Raw genomic sequence first — 25,452 nt, 5'->3', positions numbered from 1 at the left:
ATCTGCTGTGGTGGTTTGAAGGAGGTATTATATTTCCGTGATGTCTTAGACATTTCAATGCTTGGTGTCTGGTTGGTGGCTAGGAGGTGTGGCCTTGTTAGAGACACGAAGCCTTTGTGCTCACAGGTGTGTGCTAGACAGTGTTTCTCAGCTCACAGGTTGAGACCCACGGCAGAAGGGGGGGTGAAAGGGTGGGGGTGATGGAGGTGGAGGTCAAGGTCAAATGACCCTAAGACCATCCTGCATATCAGATATTTACATTATTATTCATAACAGTAGCAAAAATAGAGTTATGAAGTAGCAATAAAAACAATTTTATGGTTGGGGATCTCCACGACAGGAGGAACTAACTGTATTAAAGGGTCGCAGCCTTAGGAAGGCCGAGAACCTCTGCTCTAGGAGAGCCTGGAAAGTTAAACACACAGGGCTGTTCCTTCAAGGGAAGGAATTCAAAAGCTGTGCTCTGGCCAGAAGACTGGAACAGACATGTTTATTAGTCTAGTGACTTCTGCTTTATCTGTGTGGCTAGAGGTTTTCCAGCCCTGGATCCTCTCTCTCCCAGACCCTCACATATAAATTTGTTTTTCCCAGAAAGTCTTCATGGACATTACAGAGAGTTTGGATGATTTCACGCATGATCTGTTTCTCAAGGAGATTAATGTATGCTTTGTTGTGCATGCTGCATTGAGTTAGTTATCACCACAACAGTTTTCACTAAATTGTGTTGTACTTCACTGTGCTTAAAATAAGCAATTCGAGGTCAGACTTCCAAAGTTGTAGCATGAATAATAAACACCCATAAACAGATATTGGGCTCAACCTAAAGATCAGAAAAGCAAAGCAGCCAGCTCCTGGTTCTTCCCTCTACATCAGATGGAAAATGGGTGAGATCCTGTCTCCATGAATCCTGAAGACTCCACATCCACTCAGTTCCTGTCTCTACCCCCGTATACTCCTCTCTCCGCCCAGCCTTCTTGCTCTTGTCTCAACCTCCCTAGGGCTGGGATTAAAGGCATATGATCCCAAGTGCCGGGATCGCCTTTGTGTGAGCTCTGTTTCTCTTTTAGACAGATTCAATCTTGAATAGCCCAGGGTGGTCTTGAACTCACAGAGATCCGTCTGCCTCTGTCTCTCAAATCCTGGGATTAAAGGTGTGTGCCACCACTCTCTGGCCTATATGGCTGACTGGTATCGATGCTTTGCTCTCTGATCTTCAGGCAAGCTTTATTTATTAAAACACAAATAATATACCACTATACAAAGTTTGAACCAATACCTGCTACTGAGCTACTGAATCCTTTTGAACTGAACTGTCTTTTTTTTTTTTTTTTTTTTTTGAGACAGGGTTTCTCTGTGTAGCCTTGGCTGTCCTGAAACTAGCTAGCTCTGTAGATCAGGCTGGCCTCAAACTCACATAGTCCATCTGCCTCTGCCTCTCAAGTGCCACCGCTGCCCGGCCTGAACTGCCTTTTTGCTTCTGGCAGTTTGTCTCTCTGCTCTCCATGAAGGTCACCAAGATGCCCACAAAGTCTGTCACTGAGAACAGGCTTTGAACTTTCAAAGGGCTTGGGTCATTCCCAGTGGCTTTGAGCTTTCAAGGGCTTGGGTCATTCCCAGTGGCTCTCTGCCTCTTGCTTACAGGTTGAGATGTGAGCTCTCAGCCATTCCTGCTTCCATGCCTTAACTCTGCCATCACAGACTCCAACCCTCTAAAACCTAAGCCTAATTAAATGCTTTCCAAGTCGCCTTGGCCATGGCGTTTATCACAGCAATGTAAAGGGATTGCTTCCATCCCATCTCCAGGTAGCAGAGTATCCAGGGAGAGGGTGGATGTGTGTGCGTGGGGGGGGGGGGTGTCACAGAGACAATTGATCTTGTTAGAGTTGTGTCTTGGCTCAACATCCCTTGTGCTCTTCCCTCATTCTGTGGATGTTTGGGCTCAGGCACTATTTGAAATGTGAGTCTATAGTTACTTATAAACTGGCACCAACTTTGTACTCCTCTGGCAACATCTGGGCTGGGGAGTAGTTAACTCGGAACAAACATTTAACAGCGTGTAGATGCTAAGCTAGTGACAACACGTATGTATGTATGTATGTATGTGTGTGTATATATACAGATACCGTTTTACAGTGTGCAGTACAATTAGGTCTTTATAATACAGAAATCAAATCATATCAAACCATATCAGTCCCCCCCCCCCCCCCCCCCCCCCCCCCCCCCCCCGGTTCCCTAGTCACTTATATCTACAAAGCTCTGTTATTGGAAAGGTGGCATCCTGTCCCCACGCACTCAGCTGAGGGTCAGCCTCGTTTATTGCTGGCAAGGGAATTCTCCAGCGCACTTATGCACGTCAGAGCACACGGTGCACATCAAGCAGCCATGACTTGGTGTGAACATTTCTGACACACGTCTGTGTCTGAAATAAGCAGACACAGAATACAAGCGGGGTCAAGGTTAGAAGACGCTCAGGTCACGTTAGATAAGCGCCTGTGAGAACCGTTTCTCCATAACCTCCAGGCTTCACTGTTTTCTGAACGCCTGGCACAAGAAATTCCACTGGTGTTTGGCTTTGAGACAGGGTCTTTGTGTGTAGCCAGGTTGACCTCGAATTCACCATCTTCCTTCTTAGGAACCCATGGACTGGGATTATAAACAGAAGCCATTGTGTCCAGACTGAGTTTGTTCTGACCCTGACAATCCCCCCCCCCCCTCGGTCCCTGAAGACATCATTGATTTGACCTGGATTGTCCCTTGTTTCTGGTCTGACCTGATCCACACAGGGGGTGGAGAGTGAGTGACAGAGGTCAAGGAGTAAACAACAACAACAAAAAAGACCCAAGGAAAACAATTTTTATGGCCAGTTTTAAGTAAAGGCACAAAAGGAACGGCTCTTAGGCTAAGCCCACCTGGGTCTGTTCTTGAAATTAGTTTTGTCTGTCCTGGGAGTGCTGTCCTAGTATCTTCAGAAGCACAGTCCCTGTTCTTTGTCAGGAGCTGGACTTCTGCAGAATGTCAGTACAGAACCCAGTCTTATAAGGAGAATACAACACACAATCATAAATTCACAAAGGACCAAGGCTGTGGGTGTCAAGAGTCAGAATAGCCATGCTTAGGAGGCTACACAAAGTTTAGCAAGTGAACTTCAGCACAAACAGATACTCTGACTTTGTTAAAACTTCATTTCTTAAATAGTTAAAATGCCAACAAATAGCTGAAAACAAGTCAAACATATATGTACATATATGTATGTATATGTATATACACACACAATATATAGTATCACATCATACTGGTTCTTCCCTCTTACCCTTGTCATGAGCATGTCAATCAATATAATCATGGCTTAAGCTTTATTGTATACATGACATTGAATTATTTGTGACCAGAAAGTTTTCATCAAACTGTGTCATGCTTAAAATTTCTAAAATAAGCCGCATACCTTTAGTCCCAGCACTCAGGAGGCGGAGACAGGCGGATCTCTGTGAGTTCAAGGCCAGTCTGGTCTACAGAGTGAGTTCCAGAACAGTTAGGGCTGTTACACAGAGAAACCCTATCTCGAAAAACCAAAAAAAGAAAAGGAAAATTCCTAAAATAACATGGTGTGGTGACACATGCCCCTTAATTGTAGCACTCCTGTGGCAGAGGCAGGCGGATCTCTGTGAGTTTGAGTCCAGCCTGGTCTACAGAGTGAGTTCCAGGACAGCCAGGGCAACACAGAGAAACCCTATCTCAGAAAACAAACAACAACAACATTCCTAAAAGAAACTACTCAGGGTCAGACTCAGTTGTGTTGAAAGAACTACCTTGTTGCCTCCCTTGTGTTATTACTCTGCTGACTGTAGTGATCTGAGAGACACCCCCGCCCCCCGACACACACACTATGCAGACATACACACACCCACAACCCTCCCCCACGGGAAGAGAGAGAGAGAGAGAAACAGAGAGACAAAGACAGAGGGAAACAGAATTGAGTTGAATCAAGGAACATTCATTTTAACAAATTATCTGTCCACATATTGTTAAACTATAAATTTTTGTTTGTTTGTTTGTTTTTGAGACAGGGCTTCACTGGGTAGCCCTGGGTTCTAGAACTCACTGTAGACCAGGCTGGCCTCAAACTCATAGAGATCCATCTCCCTCTGCCTCCTGAGTGCTGGGATTAAGGGAGTGGCCCCCAATTCCCATTTATAAAGTTCTTGTCTGTTGCAAGTTTAAGCAAACTTTATTGTTGTTTGGATTTTTAAAAAGATTCTTCTACATATTTTTTTGTTTCATAAAAGTCTTTGAGGTCTAAAATGTTACATTTCATCAATGACTAGCCAAGAGATCAGAAATTCCAGCCCCGTAGACAGTGGACCAGTGAACTGTCTTGTATAAGCAAGAAGACAGAAGAAAAACGGCCAAAAATCAGGCTAGAGAGATTGTTCAGTGGATAAAGGGGACTCGTGCAAGTCTGAGGCCCAGAGCCCCAGGCTTCACATAAAAACCTGGCTGTCAAGCCGCAAGCGGGACGCAGGGGTGAAGGTGCGGCCCCTGGGCCAAGTTTGCTAGAATTTACCACACTGAAATAGTCAGTCTTAGTTGGAATTGATGAGTTCCAGTCTCAACAAGATAATTAATAAATAAAAGTAGCCTGGATAAATAACTTGGAGAAAGATCCTCAGGGCTCTGTGGTGATACACTCACATGTATGTGTACCTATGTGCATGTGCACATTTGATCACATAAACATACACATGTGGGGGTTGGGGAGCAAAGACAACTTTACAAGCCTGTATTGCTCCAGTGTGGGGGCATGGGTGTGTTTTTAATAGCAGCATAAGCACAATGACCAGTTCAGCTCGCCAGAACATGCATGCCTCAAGGGACTGTCCCCAGGAACTGAGGCTGCACCACCGTTCTGATAGAGCTTCCTGAAATAAACCAAATAGTACAGAAAGGGAGGCCATAGAGACCATAACCCAGGGATGGGAATGGAACAGGAAGGGCTTTTAAACCAGAGGTCAGGCGAGTCTTATCCCTGGAAGAACCAGACTAAAAAGTGCAAAGGTTTAACTGTTCAGAAGGAAGCTGTGTCAAGTGTCAGGGAGTAGAAGAAGGAAAAGTCCTCAAGCGAAATTGTTTGCTAACTTTGCCTCTGCTTCCGGAGTGCTAGGACTAAGGGAGTGGCCCCACCCCACCCCCATTTATAACTCCAGAGGCCCCAAGTCCAGGTGCTGATCAGGACTCCATGCTAACTCAATGACTTACGGGGGCGTCCCAGAGCCCTCCCAGTTGAGTCTCCAGAATATGCAGACTGGGGCTCATGATCCCTGTTACCACCGAGGCAGATCAGCAGAGGCTGGACTTGAATCTGTAAATTAGGCTCTGTTGAGAATCAGTAATCTGAGAAGGCAGAAGGCTAACAAAACCTTAAAAACTGCCTGTCTCCCATCTCCAGGCAGCAGAGTCCACAGGGAGGAGGTGGGTGGGGGCACAGAGCTTGGTGTTGCCCCTGTTTGGGTTGCTGGCCACATTTCTGAGACTTGGGATATCTCTCTTGTTATCATTCCCTCAAGCCCTTCTCTCATTCTGGGGATGTTTGGGCCTGGGAACTTGAAAGGCCAAATTTAGTTTGTTTCCACTTGTATTGAGGGCATCTGGTGGCGAGTGTGTGTTTGTGTGTTTGTGTAACTCAGAACAAACAATCCATTAACAGTGTGTGTGTTAAGATACAAAGAACAAGTATGTCTTTATAATACAGAATATGAATCTACCTGTTCCACCTCGTCCCTTATCATTACAAATATTCTTTAAATAAACTCTTTTTGTGCTATATCAATTGGGAGGCAGAGGCAAGTAGGTCTCTGTGAATTTGAGACCAGCCTGGTCTACATAGCAAGTGCTAGGCCAGCCAGGGCTACTTAGTGATACCCTGCCTCAAAAATAAACAAACAAATAAATAAATAAAAGTTACTTTAGCCAAATGTGGCATGCACACCTGTAACCCAGCACTTAGAACTTAGGGGCCAGAAGAGCAATTCAAAGCCATTCTGGGCTACATGACACCCTATGTCAAATTTGTACACACACACACACACACACACACACACACACACACACACACACACCAGTGTCCATCTTCAGTAGCCAGGGGTTTTGGCTAATAGTACCGTAGATAGGGAATTCGCAAACAGAAGTGCAAAGAGCATACATAAGCTGCCCAACAATCACCTTTTGTTGTGGAATAATCTTTTTATACACTGTGAAGAAGTGTTACTCTGATTGGTTTAGTAAAAAGCTGAATGGCCAGTAGCTAGGCAGGATTTCCAGGCACAGAGGACCCTGGGAAGAAGAAAGGTGGAGATACAAGGAGACAGGAAGCAGGATGTACAGTATGTAGATGAGATATAATATGTAGATGAGGTAAATGAGCCTTGGACAGCACATGGATTAATAGAAATGGGTTAATCTAAGTTATAAGAGCTAGCTAAAAACAAGTCTAAGCTATTGACTGAGCTTTCATAATGAATACAAATCTCTGCATCACTTTTTCTGAACTGGTGGCCCAAAGAAAAGCCCAACTACAAATGACACCCTACGTGGGGTTCCAAATTAAGCGCTTATCTAATTACTATTTATCAATAAAAAACTCTGGAGTCAGCTACTGGGATAAGAACCTAAGTGATCAGAGAAGCAGTGGAGAAGCCACCAATGACCTCCTCTCTCTCTCATTATTTGAACCAAGAGGGACAAGATGCCTCTTTACACCCTGCCCTGTCTGTCCTCACTTCTCCAAAACCTCTATGGCTAATTTTGGTCAGCTAGTAGCTAGCTCTAAACAAACAAATAATTGTTAATGCTCTGGACTCTGAACTGAGTTTGTATCTTGGTGGAACATGTCCCTTGAGGAAGAGACCTGGTCAGTCTGTCCTCAGCAATTCAGACCTTGAAACCCAATAAAAACAGGCTGCCCCATGCGTGCTTCAGCATTGCTGGGAAGGTTTCACTTTTGTTTCAGTAGCTAGCTCCGCCCTCTGAATCAAAAGAAACTTTTACCAGCCGTATTGGGAGTGTCAGAATGAGATCAAAATATCACACAACAATCTTTAAAGATTTAAAGTAAGGCCATTTTTCAGTGGCAATAAACCATCAAGGGAAGGTATAGGGAGCTAAGTAGATCTTTTGGTTAAGGTGGGAAGTATAACTTGCTACAAAGTCTCTGGAAGACAGCTTCATGATACAGAGGATGGGCTATAGTAAGGAAAAACTGGAAATGCCCCAATGAAGGATTAGGTTTAAAAAAGCATGGTCTAAACTGGGTGTGGTGTAGAAGCTGATAATCCCAGCATTCAGGAGGCTCAAGCAGGAAGACATCTGAGCATTCACGGCCTTCTATAATGAGAACCCACCTGTTAAAAAAGTGTGATGTATTTATATAAGAAAATATTATGAAAGTATAAAGCCAAAGTGCATATCTATACTGTCAGAGAAACAGTATCCATGACATATGGTTACTTAAAAGCCAGTTTGCATAGAAATATACGCAGGAGGATTAGACTTTCGTTAACATGTGTATCCATACACATATCTGTGTGAGCAAAGTCCAGGCATAATACACCAGTGGACTGGTGGTGGATATCTTGGAAGGTAGACTAACATGTGATCTTATTATTATCTATACTGCCTGAAATTTTCTTATGGCTGTGTAGTTTATAACAAGAAAAAGGGGGGCTGGGGATGCAGCTCAGTGGTAGAGCTAGCATATCTGACCCCCGAATCTGACTCACAACACCCCAAAACAAAGAAGGAAAGTCTTAAGGACCAAGGACAGGGGGGAGGGATGGGGAAACTAAACAAATAACAAACCCCGTCTTTAATCCCAGCACTTGGGAAGCAGAGGGAGGCACATCTCTGAGTGTGAGACCGGCCTGGTCTACACATTAAGTTTCAATCAGGGCTATATAGTGAGGCCTCACTCTGCGACATAGAAATGTCTAGGTTTCTAGTTACATAAACATGGTTTCTATGCTTTGATAATTAGTTCCAGAAAGGTTACATAGATAAACCCTGCCTGGGTGTGGGGGGAGCAAGCCTGTCTCTGCTGGCACTGCTTCACAGTCCAAAGGGCAAAGTTCGGATTCGTTCCCTTTGTTCCAAGGTCCTCTGTTGACCGCTCCTTATTGGCTCCCTGGAGAGTGAGTTGCTGTTCTGATATCATGATCCATTTGCAGGTCTATAAACCACAGTTCACAGAGCTCCTCTGGGGAAAAGTTCCCCTGTGCTTAGCAGGTAGCAGAAACCAGTACAGAACTGCTGAGTAACCGAATGATTTTTGTGGGCATTGATGTGTTAGGTGGACAAGCTGGGGCAGATTGTGGATTTTTTTTGGTACAGGCTAAGAAGAAAAAAAGGCAAAACTGTGGACACTTCTGTCCTGTTCTAGAAGTCCCCTCTTGTAATTCTCAACCCCCTGTAACACTGTAAACCTCAAGTGGAGCCCAGGTGGTCTGGCCCATCTGGAATGTGGTATCTCTGGAATAACGTATACAAGGCACATATCCAGGACTGGTCCCTCTCTTGCCGTGCTGGGCCCGCATTCCCAGGGCTGACCCAGCTCAGATGAAGGTGGTGAAGGAAGGGGATGGCGCAAGGCTCTAACAAAAATTCCAACTCCCCTCAGCCATAAAGCCATAAAGCAGGGAACACCCAATATGAGCGTACCCCAAATGCCCTGTGAAGCCAGAGCCTGCTTCGTCAAAGGCAAACTAGACTTTGGAAAGGCAAACATTTATGTGGAGCTAAGTTTTTGGTAAGCAGGTCCAAAGCTGGAGGCTTCTGGAAAGGAGGGCTGGGCTGGTTTTCTGTTGCCGCTGCGATGAGTTGCTCCAAACCCTCTCACTCAAATCACTTGGTTGTCTTTACTTCTGTAGATCCAGAGTCTAGCACGAGTCTCCTGGAGCTAAAACAAAGGTGGCGATGGGCCCGCAATGATCTCTGGAGACTCTAGTCTGGAGTGTAGCGTTCTGTCTCTACAGTCTGCCTTCATTTCTTGATTCACGACCTCTTCCTTTGTCTTCACCTCGCGTATTGAATGCCTCTGCTGAGCTTCCGTAACAGTATTGCCCGAATAACCACAGTCAAAAGAATAGTTCCCCGACTAAAACAATTTAGAGTTGTTTATGTCTATGAATGCTTTGTCTACATGAATGTATGCATACCAGGTGTATGTCTGATGCCTGCAGAGGTCAGAAGAGGGCATCAGATCCCCTGGAACTGGACTTACAGATGGCTGGGATCTACTGTGTGGGTGCTGGGAATTGAGCCTGGGTCCTTTGGAAAAGCAGCTGATGCTCTTAACCACTGAGTCATCTCTCGTTGGGATCCACACAGTTAAAATAGATTTGCTCAAAATTTCGCTAGCAATCCAGTCCCAAGGTTCTCAGCCTTGATTATATCAGCAACATGCCTTAAAGATAACAAATTCACAGGTTCCAGAAAAGAGGGTGGCTTCTGGGAATGGGGGAACATTATTCAGTCTGACAAGGTATGATGTGGAGAAAACTCTGAAATGATTGTTCATTAGGATTCAATTATCTATATAAATGATATAGAGGTGAAGCAAGGCTCCTTAAGGGTATTAGGCTGTTGAAAGTACATGGTGGCCCATACTTTTTTTTTTTTTGGTTTTTAGAGACAGGGTTTCTCTGTTGTTTTGGATCCTGTCCTGGAACTAGCTCTTGTAGACCAGGCTGGTCTTGAACTCACAGAGATCCGCCTGCCTCTGCCTCCCAAGTGCTGGGATTAAAGGCACGCGCCACCACCGCCCGGCTGGCCCATACTCTTAATCCCAGCATTAGGGGGCAGAGACAAGTAGATCTCTGTGAGTTTGAGGCCAGCCTGGTCTACAGAGTGATTACAGGGACAACCAAGGCTACATAGTGAGACATTGTCTTAAGAAACAAAAACAAAACAAAACCCCCACAAACCACTACCACCAACCCTCACAAAATAAAAGTGCTAACAAGCTATTTTTTTATTGTTTTTGCTGATGTGTATATGTGTATTTGTGTACTGTGGTTTTTTTTTTTTTTTTTTTTTTTTTTTAGACAAGGTCTCACTATGTAGCCCTGGCCTGCCTAAGAACTCATTGTGTAGATCAGGTTGACCTTGAGCTCACAAAGATCTGTGCCTCTGCCTTCATTGTGCTAGGATGGATTACTGGCAAGGAAATAGTTCTTTGCTGTAAGCACTCTGATGTGTAATTTTTCTATAAAAAATTAAGTTGTTTTCTGGTATATTAGGGTTCTCCAGAGGAACAGAATTTATAGAATGAATACACACACAGACACACACACACACACAGACACACACACATGTTAGAATGACCTACGGACTGTGGTCCAGTTTGTCCAACAATGGCTGTTTACCAAAGGAAGATCCAAGAATCCAGAATTTGTTCAGTCTACAAGGTGGGATGTCGCAGCTTGTCTTCAGTACACACCAGAATTCCAGAGAAGTAGTAGGCTCTAATGTGGGTAAAGGAATGGACTTGCTAGTGAGAACAAGCAGGCAGAGAGAGGGAGCTTGTGTCTTCCCTAGCCTTATACAGGCTGCTGTAAGCAGAAGCCATTTGTTCATTCCTGGCTTCCCAGACCAGAAATTATTACACAGAAACTATATCATTAGGAATACTGTTTGGCCAATAACTTAAGTGTATTTCTGGCTTACTCCTATATCTTAAATTGACCCATTTCTATTATTTTATATTTTATCAGGAGGCTCATGGCCTACCAGCAAGGTCCTGGCACATCTGTCTCTGGAAGATGCTTATGGTTTCTCCTTGACCCCACCTTCTTTCTTCCAGCATTCATTTCAGTCTTCCATGCTCAGCTCTGTTCTTCCCTATTGCAGGTCCCGAACAGCTTCTTTATTAATGAATGGTAATCACAGCATACAGAGGGGAATCCCACATCACCTCCAAGTAAAAAGGAAGGTTTTAACTTTAACATAGTAAAATTACATATAACAAAACTGTTGTTAAGCAAGAATTATAGTTACAATATTTATATCTACTTTATCTTTTATCATAACTAAGGAAAACTATAACTATCTATTCTTCAACCATCAAAGACTCCAGAATGAAATAATATTACCTAAGTAAACAGGAAGTGCATTGTAAGCAACTTCCAAAACTTTAGAATTGACAGACACATCTCACTGTCTGGACAGTCACCCAAAGTTCTTCTGTAATGTTGTGGGCACCCATCTTCAGCCTACAGGCTCATAGTATCCAGCAGACTTTTCCATGAAGCAGGAAATTTCAAAGACAGTTCCGCCTGTATTGGCAGTTTGTTAGTCACTTTCTTCAGAATGTCTGGCAGACTCTTTCATGAAGCAGGAACCCTGAACAGACCGTCTTACCTTCTTTAGGCAGCTTCAGCAGTCATTTGTCTGTGGATCCTGTAGGTCTAGGCAAGAAGGTGAAGCAAGAGCAGTTTCTTGCCCAAATGGCTAGCAAACTACATGAGGAGCCTTTTTGATGCCCATAATCCTCTTGAAGTAGATTGGTGCTGCCAGGAGCAGATGTGTCTCATGTCATAAAAAGTCTTAAGTTTTTAAAATATTTTAAATGCCATATTCTGTAGGTCTTTGAAAGGTTTGAAGATTATCTCTCTAACTGAAATACATCTCTATATATCTAGAAAACCTAACTAACAAGACTACAAGCTTGACTATGATAGATGACTATTAACCTATATTTCTTAATTGTACATCACATTTCTAAATGAGCTGCACAAACACAATACCTTAATGAAGACCAGAAATATACATATAATGAAATTGACCTTAAACTTGTATCAACAAACCAAGATTCACACCAATGTAAAGCATTTATCTCTATAGCATATCCCCCTTTAAATGGAAAGAAACATTTATAAGCAATATTTGGGAATTTGGGTGTAGTTCTCTTCAAACTTGGGGAGGAAGGGGCTCCTTTCATCTTATACTCCCAGGTAACAGTGCGTCACTGGGCAGAGTCAAGGCAGAAACTGAAGCAGAATGCATGGAGGCATGCTGCTTACCTGCTTACTCTTTATGGTTAGCTCAACCTGCTTTCTTACACAAAAACCTGTCTTTGGTGGCACCACCTCCCTGTCCCTAGGCTGAGCCCAACCACAACATTAATCAAGAAAAAGACTTACAGACTTGCAGATAATTTGGTGTCTCATTTTCTCAATTGAGGTTCCTCTTCCCAAATAACTCTAGCTTGTGTTAAGATGATAAGAAACTAACTCAGCCAGAACCTGGAAACAACCTAAATGCCCCTCGACCAAAGAATGAATAAGGAAAATGTAGTACATTTACACAATGGAGTACTACATAGCAGAAAAAAGTAATGACATCTTAAAATTTGCAAGCAAATGGATGGATCTAGAAAACATCATATTGAGTGAGGTAACCCAGACCCAGAAAGACAGTTATCACATGTACTCACTCATAAGTGGTTTTTAAACATAAAGCAAAGAAAACCAGCCTACAGCCTACAAATCACAATCCCAGAGAACCTAGACAGCAATGTATTACATGTATGTCTCTAATCTACATGGGAAGTAAGAAAAGATCTCCTGAGTAAATTGGGAGAATGGGGACCATGGGAGTGGATTGAAGGGCAGGAGAGAGGAAGGGAGGGGAACAAAGAAAAATGTAGGGCTCAATAAAATCAATTAAAAAAAGAAACCAGCCCAGACAACTATGAAGAGGAGACAGTGGTAGTGGTGGTGCAGCTACAGTGAGGAGGTAGCTAAAGAGTTCCTGAGAGCAATGGGCAGAGATGACAAAGGATGGAGGAAGCATACATGTGCTGGTTTGAATGTGTTTGGCCCCCATATTGCTTAACCAATGAAATCAACAGATTGATATATGACACTCCCACATCACAGACTGGGAAGAAGCTCAAAGGGAGTGGCACTATTAGGAGGAAGTTGGAGGATATGTGGTCTTGTTGGAGCAGGCTGGATGATACGCACCTTTAATCTGGTCCATACATTCTGGAGGAAATATGTCTGCTGTGGAGCAATCTTTGTACTGTAAATATTATTATTCCCTTTGGTTAACAAAGAGCTGACTGGCCTATAGATGGGCTGGAGAGATTGGGCGGGAGAGACAGACTTGTTGTAATTGGAGCGGCGGGGCTGCATCCCCAGTGCCCAGGCCGCCCACATGGCTAGCTTATGCCCGAAATAACAACACACAAACTGTATTCTTTTAAACGCTGCTTGCCCATTATATCCAGCCTCTTCTCGGCTAACTCTCGCACCTGGACTAGCCCATTTCTAATAATCTGTGTAAGCACTCCAAGGTGCGCTTACCAGGAAGATTCTAGCCTATGTCCATCCTGGGTCGGAGCTGCCTGGGAGAGCTGAGCCTGGCGTCTCTGCTCTAGAGAGCAGAGCTGTCGAGTCTGAGCTCACTTCCTCTTCCTCCCAGCATCCTATTCTGTTTACTCCTCCCACCTATGTTTTAACCTATCAGGGCCAAGGAGTTTCTTTATTGCTTAACCAATGAAATCAACAGATTGATATATGACACTCCCACATCACAGACTGGGAAGAAGAAGGGCAGAGTCACAGAGTCACCAACCAGACACAGAAGAAGCAGGACATGTAAAAAATGAGCTAACAAGCCATAAGCCATGTGGTAGAATTTAGATAAGAAATTGGGTTAATTTAAGTTGTAAGAGCTAGTTAGTAATAAGCCTGAGCTATCAGATGAGCATTTATAATTTATTTAAGTTTCCGTGTAAGTCATTTGGGAACTGTTGGGTGGGAAAGAAAAGTCCATCTACAAGTGTCACTGCGGGGGCGGGCTTTGAGGTTTCATGTATTCAGGATACTGCCCAGTAACTCAATTGACTTCTTGCTGTTTGCAAGATGTAAGGACACTTGGCTATTTCTCCAGGACCATGCCTGCCAGCATACTCCCATGCTCTCCACCACGAGGGACTGAACCTCTGAACTGTAAGCAAGCCACTACTATGAAATGTTTCCTTCGTAAGAGTTGCCATGGTCATAGTGTCTCTTCACAGCAGTGAAAACCCCAACTCAGACAATACAGAAGGTGAAAAGTTGAGCTGCTGAAGATGAGGGATTGGGAGTCATGGTCACCAGAAGAGTTCTAGGCTGAAGATCCCCATATCAAAGGTTTAGGAACCTTACATCGGCTGCTGGGGGCTTTTGGGACCTGCTGGGGACTGAGTGACTGACTGATTGACTCACTGACTGCTGCTGCTGCTGCAAACCAAGGGTTTCATTAGGTGCTGGGTACATGACCTTTGACAATCAAAACGCAGAGCCTTAAGCTCCATCATGACACCCAGAGCTCTCAGCCTCAGATGTGTGACTCCAGGCTCTAGAAATAAATCTCTAGTTCTCAGAGCTTGGAGGAATATGTCTCTGATCCTGGCAGGCTAGCCCACTAGCCTTTGAAAATAGAAATGACATTCCCTGCCTTTGCCTGAACAAAAGGACCCCTGCTAACAGAACATGGAAGCTAACCTACATTTTGTTAATGTGAAAACAAGCAAATTCAATGGACATACATGAAATTATCCCAATTTTGTAGAACTTCTCCCTACATATGTGTTATCCCTGTTTCAATGTTCTTGTTTATAAATAAAAATGTCCACCTTCAAAACAGTTGTACGGTTTGGGTCAGCACTTTCACATCTGTGGTGTATGTATGAGTCATCTGGGATGCCGTTAAAGGGGGATTTTGCTACAGTTTGTCTGAGATGGACCCAAGAGCCAGCATGTCTAAGTGCTCCTAGATGTTGTCAGTGCTGATGTTAGGTCATGTGTTGACTAGCAAGGGACTGAGGACATCATTGGAAAGATCTCAGCAAAACGCTCTATTGTTTCTAGTGGACCTGCTGTGTAGACAAACCTGTCTCGGAAAACTGCTGAGAGAGGTCCCTTCACATGAACTTAACCTGTTCCTGTCTCTCACTTTGATATCTTACTTTTCTTCCTTTCCAAGCACTTTGTTCTTTTTTTTTTTAATCTAGCAATAAGTATCTGTGCTTATCAGAGTTTGTCTTTCTTTTAAGCATTTATTTATTTATTTGTTTGTTTATTTATTTATTTATTTATTTATTTATTTATTTATTGTGTGTGTGTGTATGTGTACACCTGTGCCTACAAAGGCCAGAGTGGGGTGTCAGATCTCTTGGACTTGAAGTTAACAGAGTGGGTGCTGGGTTGTAAATCCCATGCTCTGGAAGAGCAGTAAGTGCTCTTAACCACTGGGCAATCTCCCCAGCCACAGGGTTTACCTTTTGTAATCATAATAAGTAATATACTGTAAGTATATTGAAGTACATGGCCAATAGTGGTTTATGAGCACATCTGTAAAACCCCATCGAACTCTGAATAACAGTTTTCACCGCCAACACTTCCTCCTACTTCTGAGGCCCCCTCTGTACCTGGGAACCACTCACTTGCTTTCTGTCACTACAGACTACTGTATCTTTGTAAGTTAAATAAGCAGACTCATGCAGAGTACATCCTGTCTGGCTTCTTCCAGAATAATTATTTGATCCATGCTCTTGTATCGTTAGTTGATTTCTTGTCTGTTCTTGGTAGTATTCCATCGACAGAGCTATACCACAAATTTTGTATCTGTTGGTAGTTATCTGGATTATTTCTGGCTTACAGCTTTACTTATTTTAGTTTTTCAAGACAAGGCTTCTCTGTGTAGCCCTGGCTGTCCTGGAACTCATTCTGTGGACCAGGCTGACCTTGAACTCACAGAGATCCCCCCTGCCTCTGTCTTGGGGTACTGAGATTAAGGGTGTGCACCAGCACCTCCCAGCTGGTTTACAGTTTTTTTTTTTTTTCAAATAAAGCTGCTGTGAATGTTCATGTACAAGTCATTGTATAACATGCTTTTGCTTTCTCCTTGGAAAACACCTGAGTACAGAGACTGGATCTAATGGTCCATTATATTTAATTAAAACCTTTTTAAGACTTACTTTGCTTTGTTTGTATGGACATTTTATCTGCATGTGTGTATGTGTCCCGTGTACATGACCCTTGGATCCTCTGAAACTAGGGTTCCAGAGCACTGTCAGTTACCATATGGGTGCTAGGAACTGAGCCCCAATCCTCTGCAAGAGCAACAATTGCTGTTAGCCACGGACCCATCTCCCTAGCCCCAAAATGTTTTGCTTTAAATAAAACTGTTATATTGTTTTCTAAAATACTTATGCTGTTTACATTGCTACCAAGAGTATATAAAAAATTCTAGTTCTTCTGAAAGAATTCTTGCCAATATTTACTATCTTGAAGTATTGATTGCAAAAATCTTTTAGGCAATCATGTAGCAAGAAAAAGAAGCCACCAGTTAATTAGTCTCCTGGGAGATTATACAATGGTATAATATTAAATTGTCATGTTTATGGACTCCCAAGGTCGGTCCTCTTAGACACACAGGGTTCTTGTCTTTTCTATTTGCTTGTTGACTGAGTGTGTGAGTATGTAGATGTGTGTGTGTTTGAGGTCGGAGGACAGCTTGCAGAACTGATTCTCTCCCAGGTGGGTCCCAGGGATTGAACTTGGTTGTCAGGCTTGACGGCAACCTCCTCGGCACTCACCTTTTGAACGATAGTTTTTCCTTCCTTTCAGTCTTACCATCCAGACGTGCCATAAATGGGAGTTTGAGAAAACACAGAAGTCCCCACATGCAGAAAACTGAAAATACTTCTCCATCCTCTGACTCTTCTTTGTTTGAGATAAGACCTTACAGTCCAGACTGGTCTCGAACTTCTGGCCTAAGCAATACTTCTCTCAGCTTTTCCAGGACCTGGGACTGGAATGTGTGCACCTCTCTCAGCTTCCCTCCTGGGACTTCTTTCTTTCTACTTTTAAAGTGGGTTTATATGTGAGTAGAAAAGATTCTATCTTCAATGAACTTAAATATAGTAATTTTCTGTGATATAGTAAACTAGGAACAAAACAAAAAAAGCCCTGTAGTTTTCTAGCTTCCGAAAGCATCTTCTAGTCAATTAATTCAACACTAATGCGTTTAGTATAATTTAACATTAATAGTTCATGTCTTAAATGTGTTAATGAGTTTTTTTTAAACTAGATGAAGAAAAGTATCTTAAGTTATGCTTTTTATGCATAACAATTATTCTTATATTTCAGACTTACAGAATGGGATGGCAAAATAACTATGACCCTCAAACATTACTGGATAATAATACTATGTGTTGGGTCGGCACTGTAGGAGTGGGTATCTGTTTATTACCTCATTAAGGTCCGTGGAGAATATTCTGTTTTCTCTAGTTTAGACACGGGCTCCACACTAGAGATTGTTAATGGTTTTAAAAACATGTCAAAGAAATCCAGAAATTATGTGCTCCTTTGGGAAGCCCAGCCCAGAGTCGCTACGGTAAATCCCAGAGACCCCACGCTCCACTTCCGCTTCCAACTGCGCGCTCTCTAACGCTGCTTCAACTTGGCAGCTCGGCGGCCGCCAAGTCTCCAGCACCGGGCGGTCACCGCTTGTCTCTGTCATGCGCGCTGCTGGCCAGGAGTTTAACTTCCTTGATGGGTCCATAGCTGATGTAATAAACATTCTGAATAAAATTTCCTTTGTCTTGCAAGCGGATAAAACAGGACCCCCAAGGGAACGCCTCTCAGTTTTATCGCCCCCATCCAGAAAAAGAATTTATTTGTGGACTCAGGTCACTTCTTTTTCCACTCAGTTTACCACACTGTTCTAGGGCGGAACTACTAAGAGAATGGTCTGGAAACTCAGAGCTCTGAGCCGTTGTCTTTCCCCCAGACCTACAAACAGAACTGAAATTTACCTAAATTTAGCAACGGTACCCGAGGACGTGCTCCCAAAACTCTCAAAGGAGAAACCTGGGGGAAGCAAGCGAGAATCTCCGAGCTGCTCTTGGGGCAGGAGGGTCTTTGGCAGGGAATCCTGAAACCTCATTTGAATTCCTGGGCTGGATTTATAACCCAAGGTTTGATTCAGTTCTGCCAGCTTATGCTCTTAAGAGTCTGGCTTTACTTTTCAAGAATGAAAACTTCAGGTCCTAAGCTCTTCTCGGACTGGGATACTGTTGGCATCAGAACGAATAGAACTGAATCAGCCAGAAATCCCTACACCAAGCTCAGTGCGAAGGGTCCAGCCCCGGCTATTCCAAGCACCACGGGACTTTATAAGAACATGAAACTGAAAATGGGAAAGTCCCTCTTTAACCTAGTTCAGCGTCACCAGCTAGGAGACTGATGACGGCCTCCGGATCTGGGTCTTGATTGGCTGCGGTTCTGGGGACTATAAGAGTGCGCGCCCAGCACCAGGCGGCACCCATTCGCTCCAGACCAGCGCGCAGAATGGCTCGCTCTGTGGTCGTCGTCTTTCTGATTCTTGGCTCCCTAGCCTGCTTGGATGCCATCCAGCGTGAGTGCTTCTTTCTCCTCTCCTGGAGTTAATTTTAACTTCTCCTTAGTTCTCTGTTCCAACGGAATTAGCTAGGGTTGGATCTCCCGGGGAAGGGGTGGGGGTCCCGCCGCCCCCTTGTTGCTGCTTTGAGGCAGCGGTGTGGATGCGGCTGGTTTGCGACTGGGTGGATGAACAGTCAGCGCTGGAGGTAGGAAAACTTTCTCTCCTGCTCTTTACCTGCCGGAACCCTCAGACTCTCTGAGCGCAGGGAGAAGGGTGGGCCTGCTCTGAAGGTGCGGAATAGAGAGCCTTGAACGCCTGGAAGCCAGGGCTGGGACCCGGGGAACCCGGGAAGTCAGACCGCGGCCGTCCAGCTGCTTTTGCACTTTAGGGCGCCTGGGATCCAACGGAGCCAAAGTCTAGAGAGATGGGCGTGGGTCCCAGCTCTGCTGTTTCCAAAGCTTTCTGACCATTAACTTACCTTGTCTCATTAATGTTTTTAAAATAGTCATATAGGCTGCTGGGTATGACAGTTTATTGTAATGCTGAGGACGCTGCTTGGTTTATAACTTTGAAACTGCGCCTACCTTGTAAACATTATGGTTCCTCTTTTGGGGAACCCGAGGCATCGAGATTTTAAGTAATTTATTCACACAAGGGATTAATGGCAGTCGGGATTAGGAAGTGAGGTTGATTTATGCCATCTGGGGTAAAAGTAGACCTTTTGGTTGTAACCCTCATTTGTTTCTAGAAGTGCCCCTGGCCTTCCTGGGTCATAGTCCGCTAACCACACTGGGCTGCCTTGGGCCTTTGGTCCTTCACAAAGGCGTTCCTTTTTGGCTCACTGCCTGGTTCTTTCCAAGATACATAGAACATCTACTTTCAGTTTTGAAAACGGAAAGTTTATCTAAGTCAGGGAGGTTGTGAATGCTGGGGTAAAGATAATTCAGTATAGTTACCAAGACTCTTGAGGATAAACAAATTACGAAGTCACAGAGGTAGCAAAGTGGCAGAGCCCAGATTCAAACCTATCCCAACACTTGTCTTAGTTGTCGGAGAAGAGATCGCTGTTTCCTAGAGGTTTCCAGGCAGGATGGACCTGGCCTCTGGCCTCTGTGGCATTTATTATTCTTGTTACTAAAACCTCAAATGCAAGGAGCTTTCCGGCTTATCTTCACTCTAACTACAGGAAAATTACTCAAAGCTTCACTGAAACCTTAACTCTAGTTCTTGACAGGGCTTCTAGATACATTCAGCTGACCGCAGTTCCCAGAGGCTCCTCCTTCTTCCTGCTGCCTTCTCTATGTGGAAAAACAGCTGTCCTTTAGAGACCACGTACCCCGAATATATGTGTATTTGAAAGTATATTATAAGGCAGGTGTCGTGACTCATGCCAGTAATCTCAGTCCTGGGGCGGCTGAGACAAGAGTTTGAGGCCAGTCTGGAGACTCAGTAAGAGCTAGAGAAATGGTTGGGGAAAACACAAAAGAGTCAGAGAAATGGCTCAGCAGGTAGAGACACTTGCCCAAGCCTGAGTTTGGTCTCAGATTCCAGTTAGTGGGTGGAGAGAACTGACTCTTAAATCCACACAAGAGCTATGGTGCTCATACACGCACAGTCACACACACGCACACACACACACACAAATAACAATTAGAACGAGTTTATAGTATTTTCTTTCCATACCCCTATATTGTCATGTCTAGTTAGGGCAGCCATCTGAAAGCACTGACTAGAAATGCATGTTCTACTCCTGTGTCCATTGCTCCACTCAGTTCTAATGGAGTGTGTGTATATATATTTCTGTAGATATTTAAATATCATTCGTTTTTTAGTTCATGAAATCAGAGCTTTGTTTTGTTTTAAACTCTAGGCTGGAACAGAGAGATTGTATCTTGGCCGGATTGGCCCCTGGACTGAGTCACATAGGAACCTAAGGAGGGAGGAGATAATCCTAACCCTGCCGCCCCGAGGGGCAATGCTCAGTTTTCAGCTCTGTAGCAGAAAATATAGGTCAGGAAGTCTAGGGAGGGGTAATAAGCAAAAAGGAAGGCGATAAAAAAACGAGAAAGTGAGAGGGGCTGATGCAGCAGACGAGGACACAGGTACGGTGGTGTGGATGGGGCAGAGGGTGTGCAGGATGAGGTATGGAATTTTGGAAAGTACGTGCGCCATGGGATTTCTTAAGGGAAGGGATGAGCGCAGTTCTTGAGAGCCTCCAATAGAAGCTTCTTAAAACTCCAGCAGTCTACAAGCCAGGTAGGAAAAACCAAAGGCCTGTACAGGATAAGTCAGAGCAGAAACGGACCCAGGAGATATAGATGACCATATGTAGCATGGGGCACAGTATAGACGGAGGTGCAGTTGGTTCCAAGGGGAAAGGCCCAGCAGTTGTCATCTGTCCTTCCCTGCGATCCTTAGGTCCCCCACAAGTGCAAGTGTACACACGGCACCCGGTAGAGAACGGGAAAGAAAACTACCTGAACTGCTACGTGTCGCAGTTTCATCCGCCCCAGATTGAAATTGAGCTGCTGAAGAACGGGGTGAAGATGGACAAGGTCGAGCTGTCAGATCTGTCCTTCAACAAGGACTGGTCTTTCTATCTCCTGGCTCACGCTGAGTTCACACCCAATGGGAAGGACAAATATGCCTGCAGAGTTACACACACCACTCTGAAGGAACCCAAGGTCGTCAACTGGGGTGAGTCTTCAAGCTCTTCCTTAGTTTCTGGAAGCTTGATCTGTGTTGAGTCATGGCCTAAAACTGCTTTGCTATTTCAAAAATTTGCATACTGAGATTGTTGGGGAATACCTCCATAGCACTGATCAGTGGAGCATGCTGGGTAGTTCACTGCTGTGAGGGGGGGAGGGGCAGAAGCAGCACCCACTGTCCTAGACTTCTTCCTGTGGCTTCCTCCAGTTTTCCTGGCAGCCTGGTACACAAAGTGCCAAAGAGCATATTGGGGAGACACAGGCCTTGGCCTGCAATCCCAGCCCTCGTGCATCTACAATTCTGGACTGCTCCAGTACCTTGGCTAGGTGTGGCACTGAAGATTGTAGACAGAAGTGGATCTCTGTGTAGTTGTCAACAAGCACTCAAGGCTAGCAACAATCTATTTTTACCAATCTTATTGTAATACGTTTGGATGTCTGTTAGTACTTAGCAGTATAAAAGTAAAATTTTTTTTCCATTTTCTCTTTTCATAGATCCAGACATGTAATCAAGCATCATGGAGGTATGTTTCTTGACCTTAAGAAATGGGCCTTTGAGAGGGATGAGGTTGGGGGTATAGCACAGGCCTAGCATGCATAAGGCCTTGAGTTCTATTCCCAGCACCGCAGGAAGAGACTCGTTCGCTTTGCTCTGCTAGGAGCTGCTTGTAGACAGCTCTAAGATGAGACCTGCCACTGTATGAAAAATGTTAATCAGGGTAGCTTGTTGGTAGCCACAGAAAAATCCTTTGGGCTATATTCCTTTATCCTGCGGGTTGGCACCAAGGAGGCATGTAACTGCAGGCTTGGCTCTGCCACCATCGCTAGCCCTCTGAAGGGAGAAGAGAGACTGTTAGTGTGTGGCCAGGAGAGACCAACCGGCAGTTAGCTATTCCACCTCAAGGGCTTGGTTGTTCTTTGTCTTCTCCTTGGCATTTCTTCTGAGAAGGCCTGGGACAAGGAACCACTTGCTTTCTTTGTGTGGCAGAGGCCTGCTTTTCGGCCAGAAGAGCTGGGAGGCTGAGTTCTGCGGCACCACCCCTCAGCCTTCTGTCCTGTCTCACTGGGTAGGCACTAGGTTTACCTTCTAAAGGATTCCAGACCACTCTAGGAAAGACATGAACAGAGAATGTTGGAACTTCACATAAAGGCACTATAGCTGTATCAGAAGGAAGTCCAGGAACACGAGAGAGGGAGAATCAGGCGTCTGTGTTAGATGCAGTCTAGTGGTAGAAAATAAATCACACTGTCCAGGGATCTTGAGGGTCAGAATCTCATTCAAATCTTGTATTATTTTATTTCTAGGAAAGGGGGATTGATTTGTGAGAGACAGTATTAAGAGAGGTTGGATAACTGACCAAACCATCACCTAAGGGTGGAGCCAGGAACCACTTCCTTTAAGAAGGTGGTTGCGTACAGAAGCTAGACCCAGTTGGTGATGAGCTCTGTAATGCAAATAAAGTACTTGCTCTACTAACTTCCTCCTTCTCTTCCCTGCCCCTCCCTCCCTCCCTCCTTTCCTACATCCCCTCCCTTCCCTTCCCTTTTTCTTTTCAGATCTGAAGATGCTTCATTTGGACCAGTTTCATTCTAAAGTATTTCTCAGTTTTTAATATGCTGTACAATGTATGCACGCAGTGGGAATACTAATGACACATTATCTTTATAACTTTCAACTCTGCATGTTTTCCAAAAAAGTGAAGACTAACATCTTAGATATCTGAAATATAAAGCATCAATGAGTATTCTGATCAGAAATAAACCATTTTGGTAATTTTAAAGAAAAATATCTGCTGGTGAATATAATTAAAAAACAATAGTTGATCATATATCAAACCTTTTGTACATCTTATTAGTTGGATGCAATTATTCATCCTTGGTCTATCACAACATAAATCAGTTTTTAAAAATCTAAGAAATCTGAGATGTTTTCCTTTTGGTAAACACACGGACCCGACTGAAGTCTGCCATTGTGTTTAGCCATCCTCTCCCCCAACCCCATAGGTTACTTCCTCTTTGTTATTTTTACTCCAAAATAAAGGAGAAAAAAAAGGGGGCTTTTGCTAGACATTGTTAGAGTGTTAAGTGGAGCGGTTTCTAGGTAGCCTTAAATGTCTGCTGTGTGCGTGTGGCTTTTTATTACCTGGAGAGCCAGTGAGTGTCTGAAGAGGGTCTCACAGAAGCAGGTCCTGAACTAGGGGTCTAGAGGACCGTAACTAAGAAAAGACTCCAAAGCAAACCAATAGGAGAGGATGGTGACAGGGACTAGGGAGAAACTGAGGGGAGTAGGGATTTCAGAAGTGCTGCTCTCACAGAGAGCTCTAGAGCGAAAACTACACCTTAAAGTTTGTCTTGGCCATGTGGACTAGCGTTTGCTGGTTCTACAGGGCTATGTGATAGGACGAAAGCCCAGAGACGTTGGTGTGCAGGTACTGGCGTGCAGAAACCCAAGACTGGCTCTTACTGCCGGATGTAGGCGGGGCATCAGCGGCTGCTGGTTTCCTGTGAAACTCTCTTGGGCCTTCGGCACACTCAGTCTGAAAGTCGCATTACCAGTTCAGTTTCTAAGGGCTAATGTCAAAGTGAGGCTAATCAATTTGGAACTAAGTTTGAATCCTAATACAAAAGTTACTATGAAATTCTGATACAGTTTTAGCCGTATCCCCCAAAAGTCCCTTTAAGAGGTGGGGTCTAGTGGGAGGTCCTGTGGTGCTCCCAGAGCATGGAGATCTTTCTGAGCTCTGAAAAGGCTGTTAGAAAGGCAGCAAACCTGGCCTTCTGTCCCTTTTGCTGGTCTGACGTGTAATCACTTGCTCACTCCCATTTTTCCCATTGCTATTGGTATGAAGGAGGAGGAACCTTTGGCATAGAGTCTGTACTAATGGTTTAATTTTGAAATTTCAAAACTGTAAGTTAAATAAATCTTATTAAGTAGCTTGTGTCAAGTATTTTGTTATAACAATTAATTACTAGTTAATAGTCACTATAACCCAAAAGTGAAGTAATTATTAATAGTAAGCTTATTCATTTGTTCATTCAATTGTTATTATTTCAAATTTAGAATTATTCATTTATTTTTATGTATGTGATACGTGTACATATATGTATATTGAAGTGTACATATGTATACTTCATGCATGCTTAGTGCCCAGGAAGTTCAGAAGAGGGTGTTAGATCCCTTGGAACTAGAGTTAGAGATGAATGTGAGCCACCATGTGGGTGCTGGGGACTAAACCCTGGGTCCTCTGGAAGAAGAGCCAGTACTCTTAACTGCTAAGCCTTTCAATTAATTTTTGTATGAATATGTTTGCACGTGCATGTGTGTATGTGTGTGTATGGATGCAGAGGCCAGAGGTGCTTGTTGTTGGCTGTCTTCCTCAATTGCTATTACTTGCCACCTTATATTTTGAGACAGAGTCTCTGTGAACCTCAAATTTGGAGATTTAGTTGGCCAGCAAGCCTTAGGGATTGTGGTGGTTTGAAAGAAAATGCCCCCCATAGACTCATAGGAACTGGCACTATTAGGTGTGGCCTGGTTGGAGTTAGTGTGGTGTTGTTGGAGGAAGTATGCTGCCTACAGATCCAGATGTAGAATTCTCAGGTGGTATATCTCCAACATCAACTATGCTTGCATGCTTGCCATGCTCCTGCCGTGATGACAATGGACTAAATCTTTTAACAGTAAGCCAGTGCCAATGAAATGTTTTCCTTCCTAAGAGTTGCCCTGGTCATGGGATCTCTTCACAGCAATAGAAATCATAACTAAGACAGGGATCCTTGGTGTCCACCTCCCCAGCCCTGGGATGATAGGCAATATCACCACTCCCAGCTTTTACATGAGTACGGAGGGTTGCAGTCAGGTCCTAAGGCCTAAAGACTGAGGCATCTTCCACACCCCCACTAATGGTTTTTATGGGAGGTAAATGGGCCCAGAAGACAACAATCTGGGACAGAGTTCCTTGGAGTACTAGGTATAGTGTTGGAGCCTCAGTCTCCTGTTTAATCTTACTTGGTTAGTCAAGTTTCAGTAGAACTGAAGATGGTTGTGATCCTGCTGGGCTTAAGCAAGGGAGGGGAGCTTCATGGGAAGTTCTTCCTTCGCTTAGACATCACAAGACTTCAGTGGCAGCCTGGGAACTCCGCAGAAGGAAAGGAGATTGGGCTAGCACTTCCAAAGGCTGCTTCTTCCAGCAGCCAAGAGCTCAAGAAGAGCCTGGGAGAGGGACCTGGGACAAAGAACCCCAGGCTCCACCAAGAGACCTTACAAAGAAACTTGGTCATGGCTGTGTGTGTGTGTGTG

The 25,452-nt window shown here is 44.1% G+C and overlaps 1 protein-coding gene across 1 annotated transcript; it reads left to right on the top strand.

Annotated features, from left to right (window-relative positions):
* The first annotated feature begins 18,309 nt into the window (after positions 1–18,309).
* On the top strand, positions 18,310–24,086 carry B2m (beta-2-microglobulin). Its single transcript, XM_050133790.1, has 4 exons — positions 18,310–18,459; positions 20,863–21,141; positions 21,648–21,676; positions 22,710–24,086. Exons 1-3 carry the CDS (start codon positions 18,393–18,395, stop codon positions 21,659–21,661), a joined length of 360 nt encoding a protein of 119 aa, XP_049989747.1. The 5' UTR covers positions 18,310–18,392; the 3' UTR covers positions 21,662–21,676; positions 22,710–24,086.
* Positions 24,087–25,452: the final 1,366 nt, after the last annotated feature.

The sequence above is a fragment of the Alexandromys fortis genome, unplaced genomic scaffold, assembly GCF_014885135.2.
Source record: "Alexandromys fortis isolate MF-2015 unplaced genomic scaffold, M_Fortis_MF-2015_v1.1 scaffold_6, whole genome shotgun sequence".
Lineage (NCBI taxonomy): Eukaryota > Metazoa > Chordata > Mammalia > Rodentia > Cricetidae > Alexandromys > Alexandromys fortis.
This window is presented reverse-complemented; position numbering and strand designations above follow the sequence as displayed.

What these genes read in the sequence shown, in the direction of transcription:
- B2m (XM_050133790.1), top strand. Translation starts at nt 18,393, where the DNA reads ATGGCTCGCTCTGTGGTCGTCGTCTTTCTGATTCTTGGCTCCCTAGCC. An exon ending in CTGCTTGGATGCCATCCAGC is followed by an intron (nt 18,460 to 20,862) that starts GTGAGTGCTTCT and finishes TGCGATCCTTAG; the next exon opens with GTCCCCCACAAGTGCAAGTG.